At 32.5% G+C, this 25,887-nt stretch overlaps 1 protein-coding gene across 1 annotated transcript in view; it reads right to left on the bottom strand.

Annotated features, from left to right (window-relative positions):
• LOC144254362 (tRNA-uridine aminocarboxypropyltransferase 2-like) overlaps positions 1–25,887 on the bottom strand; it is a 130,804-nt gene that overhangs the window by 89,282 nt on the left and 15,635 nt on the right. The window contains exons 2-4 of the mRNA XM_077797445.1: positions 14,675–14,765; positions 11,463–11,557; positions 10,941–11,133 (exon numbers count right to left, since the gene is read on the bottom strand). Coding sequence (XP_077653571.1) covers positions 10,941–11,133; positions 11,463–11,557; positions 14,675–14,765 — 379 coding nt within the window. The remainder of the gene's footprint in view (positions 1–10,940; positions 11,134–11,462; positions 11,558–14,674; positions 14,766–25,887) is intronic.

Raw genomic sequence — 25,887 nt, 5'->3', positions numbered from 1 at the left:
GTATTCCTTTTGATTTTATAATCTTACTTTTAGGATAGTATCCTATAAAAATAAATATCACAGTAAATCTTGACTGAGGACAAATGTCAAAAGTGTTTATTTCATCAGAGGGAGATTTATAATTTATAATCTATACTATTTGAGAAAACACAAACATACATCTCTTTAGGGAAATCACTGATAACTTAATCCACTAGGTAGATTCATGTTATAGAATATTATGAAACGTAAATCAGATATTTCTGTGGACTGAATAAGATCCTTCCAAAATTCATTAAGTCCTAACCCACAATGTGACCTTACTTGGAGACAGGGCCTGTGCAGAGGTAATAAAGATTAAATAAGGTGTTAAGGGTGGGGCTCTATCTCATAGGGCTTAATTAGAAAAAGAAACACCAGAGTTCTCTTTCTTTTCCATTCAAGGACATGTGCAAGTCAGAAAGAGAGCCTTCACCAGAAACCAAATTAACTGGCAACTGGATCTGAATTTCCAAGTCACTAGAACTGTGAGAAATGAATTTCTGTTGTTTAAACCATCCAGTCTAGTCACAGCAACCCAAAAGGACTAAAAGCCAACTAAGACAGAGCTATATGCATCCATCTGGAGAAACACTCCCATGGAAAGGAAAATGGGAATAAATTTACATTGCATTATCATCTTATTTCTTGACATTTTTTTTATTTCAAGAAATAAATCAAAGATCCTCTATCTGTTAATATATGTTGAAACAGTACACATGAATACAGGAAAAAAGTTAAAAGCAAACATAACATACTTGTAACTCAACACCTAAAGGTATGGGGCAGGCAGTGGAATGCTATCTAGAAGGATAGCAGAGATAATTACTTTTACTTTGCTTCAAAAAACAAGTTAAGCTGGGGCTGTGGTTGTGACTCAGGGATAGAGCCCTCACCTAGCACATGTGAAACACTGGGATCGATACTCAGCACCATGTAAAAATAAATAAATAAAGGTATTATGTCCATCTACAACTAAAAAATATATTTAAAAAAATAATAAGTGGGCTGGGGATGTGGCTCAAGCGGTAGTGCGCTCGCCTGGCATGCGCACGGCGCTGGGTTCAATCCTCAGCACCACATACAAATAAAATAAAGATGTTGTGTCTGCCAAAACTGAAAAATAAATATTAAAAAAATTCAAAAAATAAATAATAAGTCAAGCAAATGCACATCCTTCTAAATCTCAGAAGATATTTTTAAATTTAAAATATATTTTGAGCTGGGTGCAGTGGCACAGGCCTATAATTGCAGCGGCTTGGGAGGCTGAGGCGAGAGGATCACAAGTTCAAAGCCAGCCTCAGCAAAAAGTAAGACACCAAGCAACTCAGTGAGACCCTGTTTCTAACAAAAAATACAAAATAGTGCTGGGGATATGGCTCAGTGGTCAAGTGTCCCTGAGTTCAATCCCCGGTACACCCCAAAAAAAGGTATTTTGAATTTTATCTTCTTTAGCATCAAAAAATGATATCACATGATTTCATTAATTACTGAACTGTGTATTTCAATAAAAGTGCCAATTCAAGAAATATTATGGTTTTATATACTAACAGGTTTTATCGGCCAGGATACAATTTATAACTATATTCACTGAACTCTTAACTATATCAAGGAATAAGGCAAACAATTTATACTGTCTTAAATGGTTAGAGTTGATCCAATGTGAGTTTATTTTCTTTTTCATTTATGTAGAGAGAATAATTTTATATTGCTCTGTTAATTACTTTTCTAAGTGCTAATATATCCAAATACTGTATAGGTACACATGCCTCCTTGCAGAAAAAAATACTGGCTTCATATGAAGGGAACTTTTCAAGATAGAAATATTCTCTATATCTCAATTATGACAATGATTCAATTGTATTCATTTGCCAGAATTCATCAAATCATGTTTAAAATGGATAATTTATTGTATATAAGTTGTATCTCAATAAAGCTAATGTTTTAAAAAATAAAAATGCAGAATTTATCTCAAATCATTTGCAATGTAGAGAAAAAATATTCCTATATTATAGTTATTCTATATTTTTTCACATTTTCAAAATGTAAAGGGCAAAGAAAAATACTCAACACAGTCTTAAACAAAAAGTATTTTTCCAAAAATTAAAAGCATCAATCCTTTTTTTAAATGGTTGATGTGATCTATGCCTTATACAATAGCACAATACAAAATGGGTCTTTCAGCCCTGGAATTGCAGGTCCTTTTGCAGAAATACAAAACAGTTATAACTCCAAGGTTTTGCATCAAAACTCTAGAAGTTTCTGCAGCCTACCTTTTTTTAACTTATTTATTTCATACATGATAATAGTGGAATGCATTACATTCATAATTATCCATTCACAGCACAATTTTTCATAACTCTGTATATAAAGTATGTTCATGGCAAATTATGCCATTATACCTGAGCTCTCTTATTGATTTTTTTTGCATTACAATTCTTAATATACCTTTATACCACAATTTATCATATCTCTGTTTGTATAAAAGGTATGTTGAGCAAAGGAAAATATACACACTAAGACCCAAAACACACATAATATTTACTTACCTGGATATCAGAACAGGCATATATATTCAGGTTAGACAATAACTGTTCAGGCATTAGGTATACCTATACAGTTAACAGTTCCTAAATTACCACACATACCAGGAATGTGCAGTTTCCTTTCCTACTTCAAAGCATCACCTAGTGATCTTGTTAAAATGAAATTTTTTAGTAGTTCTGAGGTGGGAACTGAGATTATACATTTCTAAGCTCCCAAATGCTACAATGCTACTGCTGGTCCACGGACCAGAGTTTGAGAAGGAAAGCAGAGCACATCCTTTCACATTCTGCTACTGTACACTTATCTCTACACAATTTATTATATTTCAAAATAAAAATTCCTAAATTTAAGGAACTACATTAGAACAAAGGATTTGTGACATATAATCGCAAATTTCAGTAAATTCTAAAATAAAATTAAATACAGATTTTTAAATTAGAATATGCTAGATTAAGCATAATATATTGAATTAGAATGCAGAAGATACAGATTCTACTACAAATTCTCCATTTAACTGGGTCATTTATTGCTGGTTGGTAGCTTCCACATTTTTGAAATCTGAGGATTAATCTTTAAGATTCCTTCCAGTTCAAAAATTAATATAATTATATTATTACTTACCAAGGGATTTGAGAATTTCTCCCAATAAGAGAAGTAAGATCACAGTTAAGAACTGAATAAAGAACAAATGGAAGAAGCACAGGGAATTCCATGCCTAGAAATTCTGATAACCATTTTTAAATTTATATATATATATATATATATATATATCATAGCGCCTACCACATCCTATTTATCACCTAGACACATACAACAAATAAAAGCAAATGTGTTCAAGCTAACTCCACTTCTATATGTAAATACTACCTACAGGTTCAGAAATCGCCCTGATTGCCTATGAAGAATACAAAACACTATAACAAATGAACCAGAAAACTCTAGAAAGTACAAATATGTCAACAAATTTAACAATGGTATATAAATTATAAAGTAAATCACTGATATGGAAGGCCTTTGGTATTATGGATTTAACATTCAACTGTTCTAGCTGTATCACAAGGTCACTAAAGTTTTACAATTACATATTTTGCCATGGCACTAATATAAGGATGATACTGGAAACTACAATACAGAAGTCATTTAACAAACACCTAGTACAACAGGCTACTCAAAATCTATATGTCAATGAGGCAGCACTGCTCTCTACTTTTCCAGAATCTTTTACATTATCAACTGAAGTTGAAGTGGGAAAAAAATATAAAAACCTTCTTTTAAAGTGGAAAAAGGGGCATTAAAAAGTAAACCAACCCCCCAATGCTGATACAAATATTAAAAGAAAATAGTTTTGTATGAAACAAAAAGGACAATAATGAATTAGGCAAGAGATCAAATATGTAACATAAACTAGTCCATAATAACTGTATGTGGACAAAAGAAAAAAGTTGTCATGAAAATCTCTTATCCAATGTGTGCTCCCAATAGTACTCTGCTTAGCAAGTGAGAAATTACGCTTTAGTAGATGTCGTTAAGACAGCAAAGCAAGGATATGCAAATACTCCATGGAAATATATTCATGAAGAAAGCCAGGGACTCTGCAAACATTTCCATACTCACCTTGGATTTATTTCTAGCAAATGTCAAAAGTCTCATGTGTTACATTCCTCTGAGGGAAGAGATTCACTGACAAATGGTCTGAATACGTTCAAAGTTCAGATTAAAAGGAGGCTAAATTAATAGGTTTGAATCACAATTCTTTCATTCCTTAATTATGTAAGTATGAAGTTCACATATGGTTACTTGCTTATTAGAAGAAAAAAATATTTTTTTTCTATAAAGAAAGCAATACAGCAGGCTGTGGTGGCACGACCCTATAATCCCAGCTACTTGAAAGGCTGAAGCAGGAGGATTTCAAATTTAAGGCCAGCCTAGGCAACTTCAGTGAGACCCTTTGTCAAAACAAAATTTATTAAGAAGGGCTAGGGTGTACCTCAGTGGTACAGCATTTGCCCAGCATGCCCAAGACCCTCAGTTCAATCCCCTCCCCTAAAACAAGAACAACACTCTGGACTTTAATATTTGATGCTAACTTTTGTTTTCTTTCCAACATTTTTCACTTATGTATTTGGAGCAAAATTTTTACCCTATTATGGAAACAAATGAGTCAATTAAATTAAGAGCAACAGGTAAGACCAATCTATGAAAAAACAGATGTAAGGTTATATGTGTACTGAAAATGGGATAAAAGATAACAAATCGAATTTAGGAATAATATCTAATTGATTTTTACTACAATGTTTATAAATTTTGAAAAATCAGACAAAAATTCATTTTATTTCCTGCTTTGTTACACTATAAAATAATTATTTTAAAATTTATATGGAACACTAACTTTAATTCAACCAAGGAATGTATAAGCAAGCATATACCTTGATTTCAAATAAAAAATTAATATGTAGCAGACTATAGTATCTAGAGAGTCTGTTGTCTGCCCAGACACCTGTTTAAGTCACCTTTCTGATAACAACAGCTCAGGTACTCTGAGGAACTTCCTAATTCAGGCAGTTCTCTTAATATCATTCTCCATCAACCCTAACGGCAGGGACATCCCGGATTCTACTGTGGGAAAGAGAAATCATCTTTGGATTAGGCCAAATTAAAACAGGATTAATCTGCTGCATCCTACAGACAACTTCCAATATAAGGTGAGAAGTCCATTCATAAGAGAAAAACAGATTAAAACAAAAGAAAGCAAACCTCAAAAACAGAGCTGTTTGATAACCAGATCTAGCACAGCTTGAGACATTTCTATCTACTTGGAGCTTCCCAGGTATATGACCTATATAATACTTCCTTTCATGTTTCAGTTAGTTAAAGTTGAATTTCTGTCAATTACACATAAAATAGTCATTTTTTTTTACTTATTTGTGTCTATTAAAGCAGGGCCCTAACAATGTCTATTATGTAATAAAATAAATTAATTTTTCTTCCAAAAAAATTGGAAAAGAGGGCTACTAATGAACTGAATATTGTCATACACTAAAAATCATCACATATAAATGAGTAATGTTTCAAAACTTAGACAATGTTTAAAATGAACTAATTTTAAGTGTTACACAAGATAGTTCAGAACTCACTGTAAAAACCATAACAATTATCAGTATCATTTTACAATTGTATCGATGTCTAAAAATAAGTCTACACTTACTTCAAAAACCAATACCTTTTTCAACTCAATTTATCTATTTTTCCATTTATATACATTCATACATCACTTAACCAATAGGAATTCATTCTGAAAAATGAATCATTAGACTATTTTGTTTATAAACACTGTGTGAAGGCTGGCATATGTGAGATACCCAGTGGTGAGCTCCTGCCTAGCATGCACAAGGCCCTACATTCAATCCTCAGTACAGAAAAAAATCAATGTAAACACTGAATAAACATCAAAGAACGCACTTAAGACAGCCATGATGTCACTAGGTTGATATAATCTTATAAGACTGCTGTTCTATATACAGTCTGTCACTGACATTCAAGGGTACTTAATTACTATTCTTGAAACTTTTCTGTAAGTTTCAAGTTATTTCAACATAAAAGTTTACAACTTGGTATGGTTAAGAACACAAGCCTTGGTCTAAACTAAGCAAGTTTACATTGCAGCTACAAAAGAGACACAAAATAAAAAGTAAGTTTAAGATCTCTGTGTCTCCGTTTTCTCAGCTGTTATCTATGTTTCCTCAACAGATATTAGTTCATAGGATCTGAAGAAACAGTAAATGAATTAATATATATAAAGCACTTGGGATTGGGACTGGCCCATTCAAAGCACTCAGTTCAGCAGCTACTTTCTAAAACTGTTTAGAACTTATTTAAGTATTATCTAAAAACTATGTCAGCATTTTGGTCAAAAGGAATCAAAGAACTTGAGATAAAAACTTCAGAAGTCAGGGTTTCATTGTTATTCACTAAGTGCATAGCTTGTATGCACCAACAGCAGAGCAGATGAAAACTACTAGGAATTCAAAGATAACATCATTAAAAATACATAAGGACTGAAGTTTTTCATTCATATTTTTTCAGCATATACAGCTCAAGTATAACAATAAGAATGCATAAAATGCAGTTAAATAAACTTAAAAACAATAATGAAATATTTATTGACTAGAGACTATATATTTTTATATTCATAGAACATGAACAAAAATCTATCAGGTATTTTTCCACACAGAAATCATAAACTTATTCAAAATACTGCATCCAAAGTTCTTGATCATAATTTAACAAAATCAGAAATAAAAATAAAAGAAAAAATATTATTATACTTGGTGATTAAGAACTCATTGATAAACCACAGATTAAAAGAAATCGAGATAATAAATTATTTCAATGCTATAGATAGAACAGTTCAACCCAAAATGATAGGATGCAATGAAAAGTTAAACTAAGAAGAAATACTGCAGCCTTCCTTCTCTTTATCATTAAAGAAGGAACTAGAAACTTTATTTTTTTTTTTAAGAGAGAGTGAGAGAGGAGAGAAAGAGAGAGAGAGAGAGAATTTTTAATATTTATTTTTTAGTTCTCGGCGGACACAACATCTTTGTTGGTATGTGGTGCTGAGGATCGAACCCGGGCCACACGAACGCCAGGCGAGCGCGCTACCACTTGAGCCACATCCCCAGCCCAGGAACTAGAAACTTTAACAAAGGAACTTAGTTATTATAATAAGATCAGATTTGCTGGAGGTAGGCACATGCCTGAAATACCAATTGCTTGGGAGGCAGGAGGATCTTGAGTTTGAGGCCAGCCTGGGCAACTTAGTGAGACCTGGTTTCAAAATAAAAAGGGATGGGGATATATATAGCTCATTGGTGAAGCACCTCATGTTCAGGCCCCAAAACCACCACCAAAAAAAGAAAAAGTTGGATGGCTTAAACAACAGACATTTATTTCTCACAGTGCTAGAGGCTGGAAAATCTGATTGGGGTACCAGTATGCTCCAGGTCCTAGTGAGAGCTGTCTTTCTAGTTTGCAGATGAAGTCTTCTTGCTGTATCCTCTTATGGAAGAGAGAAAGAGAGGGACAGGGTAAAGAAATATATATTTTGTGTCTCTTATTTTAAGGGCACTAATTCCATCATGAGGGCTTCATGCTCACGACCTAACTATCTCACAAAAGCCCCATGTCCAAATGCTATCACACTGGGAGTTGGGGTTCCAACTTATGAGTGTGATAGGGGAGGATCAAAATTCAGACCACAGCAATACTTGAAGTTCAATTCTTAAATGATGCTGGGAAAACTGTACATCCTATAAACTAAAAATAAAAATATGCCCTATCTCTTGCCATATACAAAAAGCAATTCAAAATGAATTAAAGACTTAAATATAAGATCCAAAATTATAAAACTACTACTTGATGAAAACAGGGGAGATGTTTCACAAAATTGGTCTGGACAAGGATTTTCTGAATAAGATTTCAAAAGCACAAACAGAGGCAGAAATAGACAAATAGGATTACATCAAACTGAAAAGCTTCTGTACATCAAAGGAAACAACAGAGTGAAGAAATAACCTATAGAATGAGAAACAATATTTGCAAATGGTGCATCTAACAAAAGGAGTTAATATCCAGAGTATATAAGGAAACTAAGCAACTCCATGGCGGAAAAAAAAAGAATTCAGTCAAAATTCCCAAATAACATTTATGAAAAGAAGATGTACAAATGAACAATAAGTACATGAAAAACAGCCCAAGATCACTAATTGGAGAACAGCAAATCACAACAGATATAACCTCACCTCAATTAGAATTATCAAAAAGACAAAAAGTAACAAATGTTGGTATGTATATGGGGGGAAGGCTACTCCTATACACTAGGCGGAAATGTAATTACTAGAGCCATTATGGAAAACAGTATGAAGGCTCTGCAAAAAACTAAAATTAGAATTATCATGTGATCCAGCAATACCACCACTACCTATTATAACCAAAGGAAAGGAAATCTGTATGTTGGAAAGTTATCTGTACTCCCAGGTTCACTGCAGTACTATTCATAATAGCCAAAATATGGAAGTAATAAAAGAGTCCATCATTAGATGAATGGATAAAGAAAATGGGGTGGGTGTGTGTGTGTGTGTGTGTGTGTGTGTGTGTTTCTTGGGATACTGTTCAGCCATTAAAAAAAAGAACAAAATTGTGTAATTTGCAGCAACATGAATGAACATGGAAATCATGGTAAATAAGCAATATAAGCCAGGCACAGAGAGAAAATACCACATGATCACACTCCTCTATGGAATCTAAAAACAGCTGATCTCATAGAAGCAGACAGTAAAGTAGTGGTTACCAGAGGCTGGGGAAGAAAAGAGAGATGGAAGGAGGGAGAAGAGATGTCAATGAATAAATTTACAGTTAGCAGAAATACATTCTGGTCTTTATTGCACAATAATCAACAATAATGAAGGTATATTTCAAAATAGCTATAACAATGATTTGAATGTTCTCACCACAAAGAAATAAAATAACAAATGTCTGAGGTAAAGGATATGCTAAATACCTTGGTTTAAATATTACACAATGTATACATGTAATACATACATATGTACAATTATTTTGTGCCAATTAAAAATAAGACTAAAAATTAAAAACTGACCAAGATAGAAATTAATAATAAGCCAATCCCAAAAAACCAAAGGCTAAATGTTCTGTCTGATATACAAATGTTAACAACAAAGGGTATGGGGAGAAGAGAAGTTCAGTGGATTCAATGAAGGGGAATGAAGGGATGGGAGGGGAGAATAACAACAGGAAAGACAGTGGAATGAATCAGGCATAACTTTCCTACATTCATATATGAATATACCATCAGTGTAATTCCCATCATGTTCAACCACAAGAACAGAATCCTAATTAGAAAAAGTTATACTCCATGTATATATAATATGTCAAAATACTCTCTACCGTCATATATATTTAAAAGGAACAAATAAAAAAAGAAAAAAATTAATGAAATGAAAATAAAGTAGCCATTAAAAACTATCTAAAATCTTACTTTTATTTTATTTTTTAATTGTAGATGAACATAATAACTTTATTTTATTTTATTTTATTTATTTATTTGGTGCTGAGGATGGAACCCAGTGCCTCACATGTGCTAGGCAAGAGCTCTAACACTGAGCCACAACCCCAGCTGAAATCTTACACTTTTTAAAACTCAAAAAATAAAGAAACCTCTCCTAACTCTTCATGGAAAAATTATTTGTATGTGTGTGCACACAAGTGTATGTGTGTGTGATTAAAAACAAAAAACAGATTCCAGAGAAATTAAAATAATTATTTAAGAATATATGTTTGTATACAGCAACTAATGTACTAACTTAGAAGAAAAACAGAATTCCTTAGAGAAATATAAAAGTTATTAAAAAAACAGATCCAAATACAAGTAAAAAGCTTGAATAATTACCACAAAAAAGTATGAACTCAAAAGAGTTCATTCCAAGAACAATTGAATGGCTCAATTTCAGAAAAAATATCATCATAAATAATTACATCAAAAAATTAAAGAATAAACCATGTGATTATAATAATGAGTAACAAAAAGTATTTTGTTAAAAAATTTAGTCATTCCTGGGTGCTGTTATGGCGCAGTGGTAGAGTGCTTGCCTAGTATATGTGAGGCACTGGGTTCAATCCTCAGCACCACAAAAAAATAAATAAAATAAAAGTATAAAAAATACAATAGCACTATTAAAAAATTCAATCATTCCTAACGAGAACTGGGTCATTTAGTGAGTAAATTAAAGTATTTAAGTATAATCTTAATGAAAAACATTATATATACATAAAAATAATCCTGGAATACATCTCTGATTAAATGTCTAAGAGACTTTTTTTTTCCCCCTAGTAATGAGGATCAAATCTAGGGCCTCATTCATGTTAGCCAAGCACTAGGCTACATCCCTTTATCCCTAATCCTTTTTGTTTAGAAACAGGGTCTCACTAAACTGCCAGGCTGGCCTCAAACTTGCAATCCTCCTGTCCCAGCAGCCCATATTGCTGGGATTACAGGTATGTGTCATTATACGAGACTCTTAATATAGCAAATGCCTATATTCCTATATGACTATAGGAATTGAAAAGGGATGACAAATTTGGAATCATATATATGTATATATATATGCATATATACACACACATAAATGTATTCAAATACACAAAGCACATGTAATTAATTCTACCACTCTCCTCTAGATTAACACATATAAATGCCACTAAATTAATATATTAAAATGTATGTATTGCTTCACAGAAAATATAAATAATATACATAATTATACATTTGTATTTATTTTCTGTCAAAACACTAGTTTTACCTGTTTAGGAAGTCGGAACAAGGAATTTTTATAGAAAATATCCTTAGCCTGGCTCCATGTACCATCAATGATGATGATTGTAGAAGGATAAACAGGAGAATCTAATATAAATTCTTCCAAATCTGTAGCTTCAGCCCCTGGATATAATATTAATGTACTAGACTTCCGGCAGACAGTTGAAAGTTCAACATCTCTAAAAAAAATATTTAAATTATCTTTATTAGCTGTGGGGAAAACAAAAGTTTTATGATATTTATTGAATTCCTAATAAAAGTTCCTCTCTACCTAGTTATTTATCTAATCAAATAAAAATACTAATTAGTTCATAAAGTATAGGTTAAGTGTCTCACAATTTTGTGTACTCTACTGATTTATTAGCCACAATTCTACCAGCCTCCCAATCTTCACTACTCTTCTCCATCTAGACTTTTCTATCCAAATGCCAAGGGCATAATTTTAACCCTCCCAAAGAAAGATCTGTGTAGAAAAGAAACATCTTAAATTGCCCTAAAATTTATTTACCTTTCTTCACTAAAGCGACGACCAATCTTTATTTTACACTTGTCCTGGGGGAGGCATGCTGCTAGGAGAGGAACTGTCCGCAACACTTTGTTTTCCTTTAATGAAAAAAATTAATGGAGACATAGATTTTTTACTTAAACACACTTTTAAAACATTTATAATGAGGCAGGGGCTGAGGCTAGAGCTCAATGGTAGAAAACTTGCTTAGTATGCATAAAGCCCTGGTTTCTATTCCCAGTACTACAAAAAAAAACTATGGTCTGGATTGTAACTCAGTGGTAGAGTGCTTACCTAACACACATGAGGCCCTGGGTTTGAGCTCAGTACCACATAAAAATAAATAAATAAAAATAAAGGTTATGTGTCCATCTATAACTAAAATAATAAAAAAAGTTTTTTTAATTATGAAAATTTGATTTATCACTTTACATATAATTTTCATAAATCTTTTACTACAGACCACAGTTTTATAAGAGGTAAAATTTTCTCTGATATATCAGCACTTAGCATAATATAAGTGTATCTTTGTAATGTATGTAGATATGTTTTTATTCTATGTAGATATGTTCATAGGTTTACTTCTCCAATAAAATAATATCAATCTATATAATAGGATTATGAAAAACATAAATTTGTGTTTAGATAAACTGAATTTTTTTGGCAAGGATTTAATTTCAATAATAACTACATTCTGTACTATATCAGCTTGAACATAACTGCCCAGATCTTTATGACTGGACAGCAAGAAAATACTCAAAAAACAAAACAATGGGGCATACCAAATGGTCACAGAAGCCCATCTTAAAGAGTTCCAGATGCTCTGACTGCAAATTGGTGCAGTAAATATAGAAAGCAGTATGGAGATTTCTTGGAAAATTGGGAATGGAACCACCATTTGACCCAGCTATCCCTCTCCTCGGTCTATACACAAAGGACTTAAAAACAACATACTACAGGGGCACAGCCACATCAATGTTTATAGCAGCACAATTCACAATAGCTAAACTGTGGAACCTACCTAGATGCCCTTCAATAGATGAATGGATAAAAAAAATGTGGCATATATACACAATAGAATATTACTTGGCAATAAAAGAGAATAAAATCATGGCATTTGCAGGTAAATGGATGGACTCAGAGAAGATAATGCTAAGTGAAGTTAGCCAAGTCCAAAACACCAAATGCCGAATGTTTTCTTTGATATAAGGAGACTGCTTCATAGTGGAATAGGGAGAGGGAGCATGGGAGGAATAGACAAACTCTAGATAGGGCAGAGGGGTTGGAGGGGAAGGGAGGGGGCATGGGGTTAAAAATGATGGTGGAATGTGATGATCATTATTATCCAAAGTACATGTATGAAGACTCAAATTGGTGTGAATATACTTTGTATACAACTAGAGGCATGAAAAAAATGTGCTCTATATGTATAATAAGAATTATGATGCATTCCACTGTCATATATAAATAAAAAAGTAAAAAAAAAAGATCCTGATACTCAAAATGGAACAATTTTAAAAAATAAATAAATAACATAGTATTCGACTATAAAGCAAAGTATAATATAGACTAGAATGATATAAATGATTGAATAAATAAGTAAATGGGGGAGAAAAAACAAATCTTCCTTACAGTACAATTCCAAATAATAAATGTAAATACTCCCCACTCCAAAAAGTGAAGCTGTCTCCCTCCCATTTCAGTGTGGACTAGAATTATAGCCTTGCTTCCAAAGAATAGAGAGAATGGAAACAGAACCAAATAACTTCAAAGAGGAGAAATCTAGTGACTGATTCTGAAAATTCCATTCATTTAGCCATCATCAGTGATTTTTTTCCAATATTCTAGCCTTCAACACTGGGAACCACCTGTCTTGTTACCATAAGAATTCTATCTTAAATCCTGTTAAGGCAGATGTTTAACTATGCCTTAAACGTATTTTAGGAGATTTTCCAGTATTTCATAACACACTTTCCTCCTTAACATCACTGTGAGATTTTGACATAGATTTAGTCACTTTCTAAAGTCATTTTCTACATATATATATATATATATATATATACTCTTAAAAATGCTCTATCCTATCTCTTCTATATAATCTCCATCAAGTCTTCTTTTCCCAAAGCCCCCTTCTGAGCCTATCCAAATGCTTTTTACTCACTTTTTTATGGGGCATTCATCAATTTGACATATCTTTTTACCAAAAATAGTGTCCTGAAGATAAACATAGGCAGCCCAGAATTACTAAATTAGAGAAAGACTGAAAAGTTACTTTGTTGATAAAGAAAAGCAATATGGGGATATTTGTGTATGCATACAATATATATGTAGCATGCACTATTTTGGACAGATCATCTAAACTGTGGATTAACTATGGTTAAAAAAATTTAAGAGATTTGAAGTATATTAAAATTTCCACCAGTTAATGAAAACACCTACATTTTAAAAGCCATCTTATGTCTGGAACTACATAATAATTCCTTTTGTAAAAGCCAGATTGAATTTAAGATGTCCTGACTTCCTACAAACTCAGTTTAAGCTTCAGTTTATATTAAATTCATTCATACTATGCAATGAGTAATTTTGTATTAACTAATTAAAAGTATCCTATAATCTCCTTCCCTCCCCTCTCATTACTGTAGTTAATCAAAGGTTAAAAACATATATACAATGGCACAATATAATTGTAACCAGAATAAAAAAATTAATTAAAACATCTTTAAATATATCACACATATTATAAAATATAAATTTGCTCTATTCATCTTGAAGAAACTAAAGATTTTTTTTTTTACTTTTTTACTCTGTATGACTAAAACGCCAAAGCTACTTCTACTTTTTTACTTTGTATGACTAGAATGCCAAAGCTACTTCTACTTTAGCAAGAAAAGACATGAAGAAACATAAGCTGTGACCAAAATTTTTAAAGGAAAGATTTTCTTAGCTCTTTACTTACAAAATTACATTTTTTTTCATACAAAAGTTGTTGGAGTTCTAAATTTATACACTAATAAAACCAGTTTATGAAACATGTTTCTAAAGCACTTGATTCTATATTATCATATAATATATAAAAAAATTCTTCAAAAAAGTAAGCATTTATAAACTATTTCTTCTTGAAATGCTAAAAAGCTGGGAGGGATGAGTATTTATCTCTGTGTTTCCTCTTGTGCACTCATATTCTATCTGAAATTGTATGGTTTATAAAATCTTACCTCTGCTGGATGCTGAATTATGTACAAATGGGTAGAGATGTGCAGAGGGTGTACTGGTAGAAATGGACACAAACATACTTTCTGAGGTCGGCTAAAGAGCAAAAAAGAAAACAACCTGTAAATTTGTAAAATATAAAGATATGACGATATCCTAATATTTAAACATAATCCCACTATGTTATATAAAGAGGTTTGCTAAAGCTGTAGTCTTTTCAAAATGAAACACCAAGAATAAACTTAATTAATCAGTCTTTAGACATGAAAATTGGGAAGAGATTTACGTAAATTCTTTATCATTCATACAAATTAAAGTACCTCAAAGAGTCTTCTTAGTGAAAGAATACTCTTAAGTCACCATGGACTTTTATTTATGAAGAAACACTTTTTCTAACTTTCACTCTAAATTTACCCTTAATGGCCTCAGTAAAAATGTCCAATGAGAATAATTTTTTAAATAATAAATTGAACTGAAACATTATGGCCTTTTAAAATGTAGTTTTGAAAAATTTAAATAATTAAATATAACTATAGAAATCAAGTTATCTCAATATCTTAAAACCATTAATATTTACCAACTGTGCTCTAAAATTCTATTAAAACTTGATTGTCTGGGCTGGGGATGTGGCTCAAGCAGTAGCGCGCTCGCCTGGCATGCGTGCGGCCTGGGTTCGATCCTCAGCACCACATACCAACAAAGATGTTGTGTCCGCCGAGAACTAAAAAATAAATATTAAAAATTCTCTCTATCTATCTCTCTCTCTCTCCTCGCTCACTCTCTCTTAAAAAAAAAAAAAGTTGATTGTCTGAAGTTGGTTAAATTCTTAGCCCACACCACTAACACTGATTTAACCCACAAATCTCTGCAATATTTAGAACATTTTTAAGTACAGTATCTAAGTGGAATAATTCTGTTCATGCTGTAAAACATTCCTCTCTCCTCTTATTTACAAATTTCTATTACTCCCAGAATTTTTGAATTCACTTTAATTATAGTCATATATATTTCCTTTATGCTTTTACTCATATTTCTATTTTAAAACTTGACTACCCTTATGGTTTATTTTATTTTCATATATGCTTTTCTCTTTCAGACAATGAACCCTCTAAGAACATGCTTTTCATTTAAGTTTGTATCATCCAGGGTAGTCTTTCTCAAACTTCAGCTTATATCAGAATCACCTAGAGGGCACATTAGACTGCTGAGTCTCACACCTTTAGAGCTTCAAATACAGTAAGTCTGGGAATTTACATCTCTAATAAGTTCCTGGATGGTGCTGATGTTGCCTATGGGGGAAGAATAAGGTCATGGAAGACAAAAAGACCAGTTTGAAATGCAAGTCACTAGAGGTGTCCACCCACGTGGATTTTTTTTTTAATTTAAGTAACTTTGAATTCATTCATATCTAAATCCTTCCAACTTACCCATACATGCACCTGAGGACTGGCAAAGCCTGATAAATTTTTGTGAGCAGTAGTGAAAAGAAAAACAAACTACAAAGCTGTGGGCAAAGGAATTAACCAGACCATTTTCCTCTACATGAAAATATGACCTTCACCAATTAACTAGTTCTGTTACCCTGGCTATCTGATAACTGTATTGCTAAGCAACACTGAATGTGATTAAAATGATCCAACTGGTAGACAGCATATAGACTGGAGAATTATAAAGTGATGGGGATACCTTACTTTAAGCTTCCCTAAATTAGGACCCTAGAAATTTGCTAGAGAGTTACAGGAGATATTGGCTCCTGGAAAATAGCAATGTAGGTTCCCATTACTGATCAGTGTGGAAAATCATCTTCCAACTCATGGACCTCTATGCTAGACTGCCACAAGGATTCCAGAGAAAAGAACCAAGGCTGCTCCAATGCAAGCTGTTGCTTTTGTCCTATATATTTCTGGCAACATATGTGGTCTATAGTTTTGTTAAGCACCTGCTGCCAGGTGCTTTGCTTGGCATCCTATCCCAGATATCTACAGAGTTTAATGCATTTTGTGGTCTTTGCACCAATGCCCCTTTCTAAAATAGTGTCTCTTCTCCCACTATTACCCTCAATCCCCTTATCCTGATTTTTCTTCATAATGTTATCATTATTTGGCATTATATTATCAGGATGTATGTTCTCTTTCCTGCAATGTATGTTACAGGAGAACAAGAAATTGGTCTACCTTTCTCGCTGCTATATTCCTAACATTAGTAGAGTAGGCTCTCAAAAACATTGTTGAACACAGGAAGGAATATCTCTACATTCCCTCTTACCTTCACATTGGGATGCATTTCTCCTACAACACAATTTCCTATCCTATACTTTTATTTTCTTCCATAACAAATTTTGATCTCTCTTCCATGTCCTCTGTAGCACTTGCGAAATTAGTTTGTAATATAAATGAAATCCAGAGTGTAAGTTTTCCCTATTATGTTTTGTAATCATTTTAACAAGTGAAAGTCTATAAGAGGCAAAATTATTTGCTGAAGAAAATATTTACTAAAGAAAAACACAAGCACTTTATGTGTAACAGTGTTAAATGTGATTTAAGCTAAAATTAATAACTTTGGCTAATGTTTTGATATTTTCATAAAATATCATTACCTATTTCCTCTAAAGCATATCTCTTTTATTAACCTAATTTTAATTAAAATTACTATAATAAAATTATAATTCTTTAAAACACTTTATTTTTTCAACTAACTTCATATTTAGCAAGTTACTTTATAACCAGAACTTGTGCTTGTTACCTTAATATTAATCCTTCTCATGCTTTCCTCTTCTACATGCTCTGCATGCATTATCATAGTGAACAGGTCTCCAACTATTAAACCATCTCTTACTAAACTAGTAAATAAGTGCAGAGTAATTGCTATCCTCATTCTAGAATTTTTTTTCAAAGAACAAAAATATCACCCAACACCCAAACACAACTCAAAAGTTTTAAATATTACAAATGGAAAACAGACTAAATGACTTTAAATGCAACAAATTTTTATTCTAATATTTACTGTACATCTAACCATATGCCTGACATTAAGTGCTTGAGACAATAAGCAAAGACTCCTGCTATTATGGAGCTTATTTGTTCTTACTCTGCCAGAAAGAATTTTCTGAACACTCTTTGCTTCCTATGAACTATTATATTTGACAGGTAACTAACAATCACAAACTTCACACCTAAACAGACTATCAGTAAATAAAGAGCATTCATTCTAAAATAAAAATCAAGTTACTTCTAGGATTTCTATAGTTTTGGGGTTTTTTGTTTTTGTTTTTGTTTTTACAATTTTCTATAGTTCTAAGGAGTTAAAAAGAAATCTAAAGAAACAAAAACTGGTCAGCAGATAGAGGGTTGATGAATAACTACCAAAATGAGTCACTGACAATGTCATTGTCTTGGGCATGTCCCACATTTCCAAAGTACTTCTTGATAAAACTACTAACAATGAGACACCAAGAACGTTCTAGGGAATAATTACTGAATACAAGCAAATATAAAAATGTAATCATCAATGTCCAGTTTTTGAGCTAATTTATTACAGAATGGCCAAAATAAGAACTGAGGTTTTCCATCCACTACATATACAGGGTTATAAATGTATTATAAATACTGTTTTTCTACTCACTAGAGTTTATCTTATTCAAAATCTATATAACACAATTAATGCTAATTATATTCTTAAAATATAATGGAAGCTTCAAATAATTTCCCTAAGGGAATTTTATAAAATAAGTTTTTTTCTTCTTTTCTCATTAAATATGTAGAAATGAATAAGATTGACTTGCCTTGTACCCAATACAAGGGTAATCTGTCACTCTGAGCATGCACTCTATGACAGCCTGTGGGATAATAAAATTATATCTGACATACAACTAGAGATGCTGGGACCCACAAAATCATCTTTGTGGACTGGGGTTGTGGCTCAGTAGTAGAGTGCTTATCTAGCATGTGTGAGGCACTGGGTTCAATTCTCAGCACCACTTATAAATAAATGAATAAAATGAAGGTCCATCAACAACTAAAAACTATATATATAAAATAAGTCATCTTTGTAAAGCTTAAATTTCATACATAATATTCACTGAAAGATTTTTCCTCATAAGTACTGATTTTAGCCAAGATAATCTCACATAAATAAACTTTAAAGATTAGTAATTAGATGCATAATTACTACTTTAAAGGATTTCTTTTATCCACTCAACAAAAGCAAATGTAGAACCCAGAAAAATAGTGCATCTCAAATTTTCCAGGATGCAATAAATTTTTATAATCCCAACAAAGTGAAAAGACAAAGAGCAAAAAGTTATATGCTTTTTCATTGAGTTACTTGAATATCTACACTGCATTACACATAAAAATGGCAACAGCTTTCTATTTTTAATAGGCTTTGGAAAAGAAAATATCACAGTGCCCTCTGCTGTCTTTTAAAGAAACCAAAGTGATCCTTAAGATAAATGCTAATTTTTAAATTTCTGAAATTACTCATCATAACCAATGAAAAAAGAAAGATCTTCATAAATTGTTAATATAATATTATAATAAATTTTCATTTCACAAGTCAAAGAAAAGTAGGTAACATCTTTCATGTTTGACTGCTTCATGTAAAAATAACAATATACCACTCCCAATTTATTTTAAATTAGATTCATAAATTTATTTTACAACTGACTTCAGGAGTGAAGGAAAGACAGACTTAGAAGGAAAAAAATCACTGTTGTAGAATAGGTAGTAATTTTATAACAACAATAAATATCTTTAGATGAGAGTTTCAGAGGCCTGTGCCCTAGAAAGCATGACTAGAGCAGTGGAAAAATCAGCAAGATCATCTAAACTGTAGATTCATATCTTTCTGCTCCTAACAGTGAATCTTACCCTAATTATATATAGTGCTTTTTAATAACTTTATGTATTTATTTATTTATTTTTATGTGGTGCTGAGAATCAAAACCAGTGCTTTATGCCACTACCTTCACAGTGCTTTGAAGTCACTAAGAATAATAATAATAATAATAATAATACATAATACTATGATTATTTAGCACTTTAAATCATTTATTTCATCATCATTTATTCCTTCATAGTATCTATTTTTGTATATAAGCCACATCATCAGTATGTAATAAATGCATGTAATTATAAATACAAGTATACATATTAGAAATGCAGCCTACTATTTTTAATCAATTGTGGTATGTCATCAAAATAATCTTTACTACTGGCCTGGAGATAAGCTTGTTCTTATACTGGATCTATAATTAAGGAAAGTTTCTGTGAGTGTTATTCTAATTAAAGAAGTCTTCAGAGATGCCAGATGTCTGCTACCAAAATCCTTGCATCTAAGAGATGACCATATTCAGCAGCTAAAAAAATTGTAATGAAAAATGACAAATCAACTGAGAATCTTACCATAATCAGGTATATTCATTTATCCTATGATTTACTACTTAGTAATTTTTCTCTCACATTTAATTCACTATAATCCCAGCAGAAACAATTTCTTCATCATTCCATGCAATCCTAACTGTACATTACTGAGAACTAGATATGGAATAAATAATGAGTGAATGGATAAAGAATACCCACATGACTTACTACCTTGTTTTTGTTTTGTTTGCAGTGCTGAGGATTAAACCTTTTGCTCTGCTACTGAGTTACATATAAATTATAAATCTCACCCTAATTGTATACATTGCCTTTCTTTTATAACTTTATTTATTTGTTTGTTTGCTTGTTTATAAATTAAGATCTACAGCAGAAATCTATGCTGCTTACCCACTGGCAAGCGAAAGGGAACAACATGAATATACATTTTTATAAGCAAGAAATCAAAAAGGTATTTTATAGAAAATAACACTAATATACATTTTCATTTTGCTCATTATTTTATCCCCTTCCCATATCTAAGAACTATCTGTGTTTTAAAATACAGATTTATGTGGATAATTTATTGGGAGAGCATTTAGCTTAATGTTATATAAATGTCCATTCCCACAAAAGAATATAAAAAGAATTGAGAATTTTCCTTGGCATAAAGATACAGAAAATGTATTAAGATTTAGGTTGGGGTTAGTATATACAAAAAAATAATATAATATTGCTATGAATAATCCATAGCCCCCCCAAAAAAAGCTAATTTCACCAATCCAATATTTATGCACAGCTGATAAGTGAATATTACTGAAAGTCTCAGGATGAAAAAAATCTCCATCACGAGGCAATTTATTTCTGGTGACCTGCAGCATTAACACATATAAAATTATTAACTTGCCTATAGAAAAACTACCCGTATAGTGAAGAAGTTGGATTATTAAAAAACACACCAACTTCATAAATAGTCATGATATTTCACAGAAGGAAAAAGAAGAGGAAAAAGGCAAGGAAAGGAGAAAAGAAGGAGGAGGAAAACTGGCAGGAGAAAAAGTAAAGAGGAAGATCTTAACATTTATTATATACTTTTAGGTGACAAACTATGCTAAATGCTTTATCTTCATTTAATTCTCTGTCAAAGGGGGATAGTATTATTGTCCTGGTTTATAGATGAAGAAACTAAGACTTAGAGAGGTTAAATAATTTTCTCTCAAAAAAAAAAAAAAAAAAGATGGAGCTGGAATACAGTTGTTTATAGAACATGCCTTTATAATACATTTTATTAATTCCACATCACATACACACTTAATGTTCAATGAAATATTATTTTAATATTTTATTCTAATTTGTTATATAGAAAGCAGAATGTATTACAATTCATATTATACATATAAAGAACAATTTTCATATTTTGGGTTGTATACAAAGTACATTAACACCATTCATGTCTTCATAAATGTACTTAGGGTAATAATGTCCATATCATTCCACCATCTATTTTACAGCCTTGCCCCCTCCTTTCCCCTCTCTCCCCTTTGCCTATCTAGTGTTCATCTAATCTGCCCATGCTACCCCTTCCAACCCCACTATGAATCAGCCTCCTTCTATCAGAGAAAACATTATTTGTTTTGGGGGGATTGGCTAATTTCACTTAGCATTATATTCTCCAACTCCATCCATTTACCTGAAAATGCCATGATTTTATTCTCTTTTATTGCTGAGTAATATTCCATTGTGTATATATACCACATTTTCTTTACCCATTCATCTACTGAAGGGGGCATCTAGGTTGCTTCCACAATTTAGCTATTGTGAATTGTGCTGCAATAAATATTGATGTGGCTGTGTCCCTGTAGAATGCTGTTTTTAAGTCATTTGGGTATAGACTGAGGAGTGAGATAGCTGGATCAAATGGTGGTTCTATTCCCAGTTTTCTAAGGAATCTCCAAACTGCTTTCCATATCGGCTGCACCATTTTGCACTCCCACCAGCAATGTATGAGTGTACCTTTTCCCCCACATCCTTGAGAACACTTATTGTTTGTTTGTATTCTTAATAGCTGCCATTCTGACTGGAGTGAGATGAAGTATTAGAGCAGTTTTGATTTGCATTTCTCTAATTGCTAGAGATGTTGAACATTTTTTCATATATTTGTTGATTGACGGTATATCACCTTCTGAGAAGTGTCTGTTCAGTTCCTTGGCCCATTTATTGATTGGGTTATTTGGGGGGGTGTTAGCTTTTTGAGTACTTTATATACCCTAGATATTAGTACTCCACCTGATGTGAAAGTGGTAAAAATTTGCTTCCAAGCTTTAGGTTCTCTATTCACCTCTCTGATTGTTTCTTTTGCTGAGAACAAGCTTTTTAGTTTGAATCATCCAACTTATTAATTCTTGATTTTAATTCTTGTGCTTTAGGAGTCTTATTAAGGAAGTAGGGGCCTAATCTGATATGATGGAGGTTTGGGGCCTACTTTTTGTTCTATTAGATGCAGCGTCTCTGATTTAATTCCTAGGTCCTTGAGAGATAGGGGTTTCATTTCATTTTGTTGCATATTGATTTCCAGTTTTCCAAGCACCATTTGTTGAAGAGGCTATCTTTTCTCCAATGTATGCTTTTGGTGCCTTTGTCTAATGTAAGATAAGTATAATTATGTGGGTTAGTCTCTGTGTCCTCTATTCTGTACCATTGGTCTATCAGTCTACTTGAGTACCAATACCATGCTGTTTTTGTTACAACTGCACTGTAGAATAGTTTAAGGTCTGGTATAGTGATGCCACCTGCTTCACTCTTTCTTACTAAGGATTGCTTTAGCTATTCTGGGTCTCTTATTTTTCCAGATGAATTTCATGACTGCTTTTTCTATTTCTATGAGGAATGTTATTGGGATTTTGATTAGAATTGCATTAAATTTGTATAATGCTTTGCGTAGTATGGTCATTTTACAATATTAATTCTGCCTATGCAAGAACAAAAGAGATCTTTCCATCTGCTAAGGTCTTCTTTAATTTCTTTCTTTAGCATTCTGTAATTTTTGTTGTAGAGGTCTTTCTTCTCTTTTGTTAGATTGATTCACAAGTTTTTTTCTTTTCTTTTTCTTTTTTTTTTTTTTGAGGCTATTATAAATGGGGCAGTTTTCCTAGTTTCCCTTTCAGAGAATTTGTCACTGATATAAAGAAATTCCTTTGATTTATGGATGTTAATTTTGTATCCTGCTACTTTGCCAAATTCATTTACTAGTTCTAGCAGTTTTCTGGTAGAATTTTTTGGGTCTAATAGGTATAGAATCATATCATTGGCAAATACTGCTAATTTGAGCTCTTCTTTTCCTACGTGTATCCCTTTACTTTCTTTCATCTGTCCAATTGCTCGGTGATTTCTAATTTCATTCCATTATGATCGGATAGGATGAAAGGTGGTATCTCTACTTTTTTATATTTACTAAGAGTTGTTTTGTGACATAATATATGGTCTATTTTAGAGAAGGATAATGTACTGCTGAGAACAAAAATGTGTATTCATTCATTGAAGTATGAAATATTCTATACCTATCAGTCTAAGTTATTGGTTGTATTACTGAGTTCTATAGTTTCTTTATTGAGTTTGGGTTTGGATGATTATCCAATGTGAAAGAGGTGTGTTAAAGTCACCGAGAATTATTGTGTTCTGGTCTATTTGACTCTTGTACTTGAAAAGAGTTTGATCAACATAGATAGAGGCTCCACTGTTTGGGGCATATAAATTTATTACTATTATGTCTTGTTGGTGAATGGTTCTCTTAAGCAGTATGAAATGTCCTTGTTTATCCCTTTTGATTAACTTTGGCTTGAAGTCTACTTTATTTGATATGAGGATGGAAACCCTGCTTGTTTCTGCAGTCCATGTGAGTGATTTGATTTTTCCCAACCTTTCACCCTCAGTCTGTGGATGTCTTTTCCTATGAGATAAGTCTCTTGGAGGCAGCATATTGTTGGGTCTTTTGTTTTAATCCAATCTGCCAGCCTAAGTCTTTTGATTGGTGAGTTTAGGCCATTAACATTCAGGGTTATTATTGAGATATGATTTGTATTCCCAGCCATTTTTGTTTACTTTTGGTATTTTACTTAACTTGGTTTCTCCTTCAATAGTGTAAATTATTTTAACTATTAATTATCATGGAAAGTTTTCATTTCATCATCAAATCTAAAGCTTAATTTTGCTAAATATAAGATTCATGGTTGGCAACCATTTTCTTTCAGGACTTGATATAAGTTGTTCCAGGATCTTCCAGCTTTCAGGGTCTGGGTTAAAAAATCTGCACAAAATCTAATTGTATGTGTATATGTAACCTGATTCCTTAACATAACAATAATAAATTCATATGCCCCCTATATGTAATCTGATTCCTTTCTCTCGTGGCTTTTAATATTCTCTCTTTATTCTATAGGCATTTTCATTATAATGTATCTTGGTGTGGATCTGTTGTGATTTTGTACATTTGGTATCCTGTAAGCCTCTTGAATTTGGTTTTCCAATTCATTCTTCATGTTTGGAAAATTTTCTGAAATTCTTTCATTGAATAGATTGCCTATTCCTTTGGTTTGGAACTCTATGCCTTCCTCTATCCAATAACTCTTAAATTTGGTCTTTTTCATCATATACCATATTTTTTGAATGTTCTGCTCATGGTTTCTTACCATTTTCACTGTGTAGTCTACATTCTTTTCAAGATTATATTGTCTTCATGGTCTGAGGTCCTATCTTCCAACTGGTCTAATCTGTTGTTTTAGAACCTCTATATCCGTATTGATGCAATCTTTTGCTTCCTCTCTTTGTTTATGTAGCTCTTTGTCAAAATGATCTTTTTCAGCCTGTATTTGCTCTCTTATATCATCCTTTAATTCGAAGAACATTTTAAACATGTACATCCTGAACTCCTTCTCTGTAATTTCTTCTGCTGTGCTGGCCATGGATTCTAATAATGTGGCATCTTGATATGTTTGGGGCACTTTCTTCTCTTGTCTTTTCATATTGCTTGTATGTCTTCCCTTCTAGCACTGTGGATCTGAGGTGTTACTGTTTATACCTTAGAGGCTTATAGTGCCCTTGTAGGGATCCAATACCTCTCCTTTCAGGTGAAGGACAATATTATCAGATCCTAATATAACAGTATACACCCTAAAAACAAATGTTTGCTATTAAGATGCTTATAGTTTAGGCACAGTATATAGAAATGGTGACTTGAATTACCATCTACAATATATCAGTAGGTTTGCAAAAGGGTTTTCAGTTCCTGATGGTGGACAAAGGACGAGGGGTAAGGAGCAGGATGAAATGCTGAGGAGGTAGGAGATGAGGACATAGAGTTGCTGTTATCTTAGGAAGTGTGAAAGAGAAATCTAGAGAGGAAGATTAGTAGCAGAAGAAGGGAATGGAAGTAAGTTGGGGTTTACAAGAAAGTGGGAAGACAGTAGAATACATAAAACAAACACACACTATATATTAAGAAAAAATGTTAAAATAGTAGAAATTGGTGGGATAAAAGGAAAAAAAAGAATATACAACACAGCTGTAATATACGATTCAGAAGTCCCAGTCCTCAAAATCTTAATTCATGCAAAATACTTGGTTTTGCATATGTTGGGGATGTGAGGGCGAGAGAATAGAGAGAGAGAGGAGAAAAAAAACTTGAAGGAAAAAACAGGATTATTTTGTTTGGAAATCTATATCTTTCCTGCTTCCCTTCTCATCCAATAGGTGGGGTTGTCTGTTGTTAGCTGGTCTCTGCCCTCAGAATGGTGAAGGTAACCAGGGTGTCATTGTGCTGGGGTAGCAAGACTGCTGAGGAGAGGGGAGTTAGAAACTGGGTATCT

This window comes from Urocitellus parryii, chromosome 1 (assembly GCF_045843805.1).
Source record: "Urocitellus parryii isolate mUroPar1 chromosome 1, mUroPar1.hap1, whole genome shotgun sequence".
In the NCBI taxonomy this organism is placed as follows: domain Eukaryota; kingdom Metazoa; phylum Chordata; class Mammalia; order Rodentia; family Sciuridae; genus Urocitellus; species Urocitellus parryii.
This window is presented reverse-complemented; position numbering and strand designations above follow the sequence as displayed.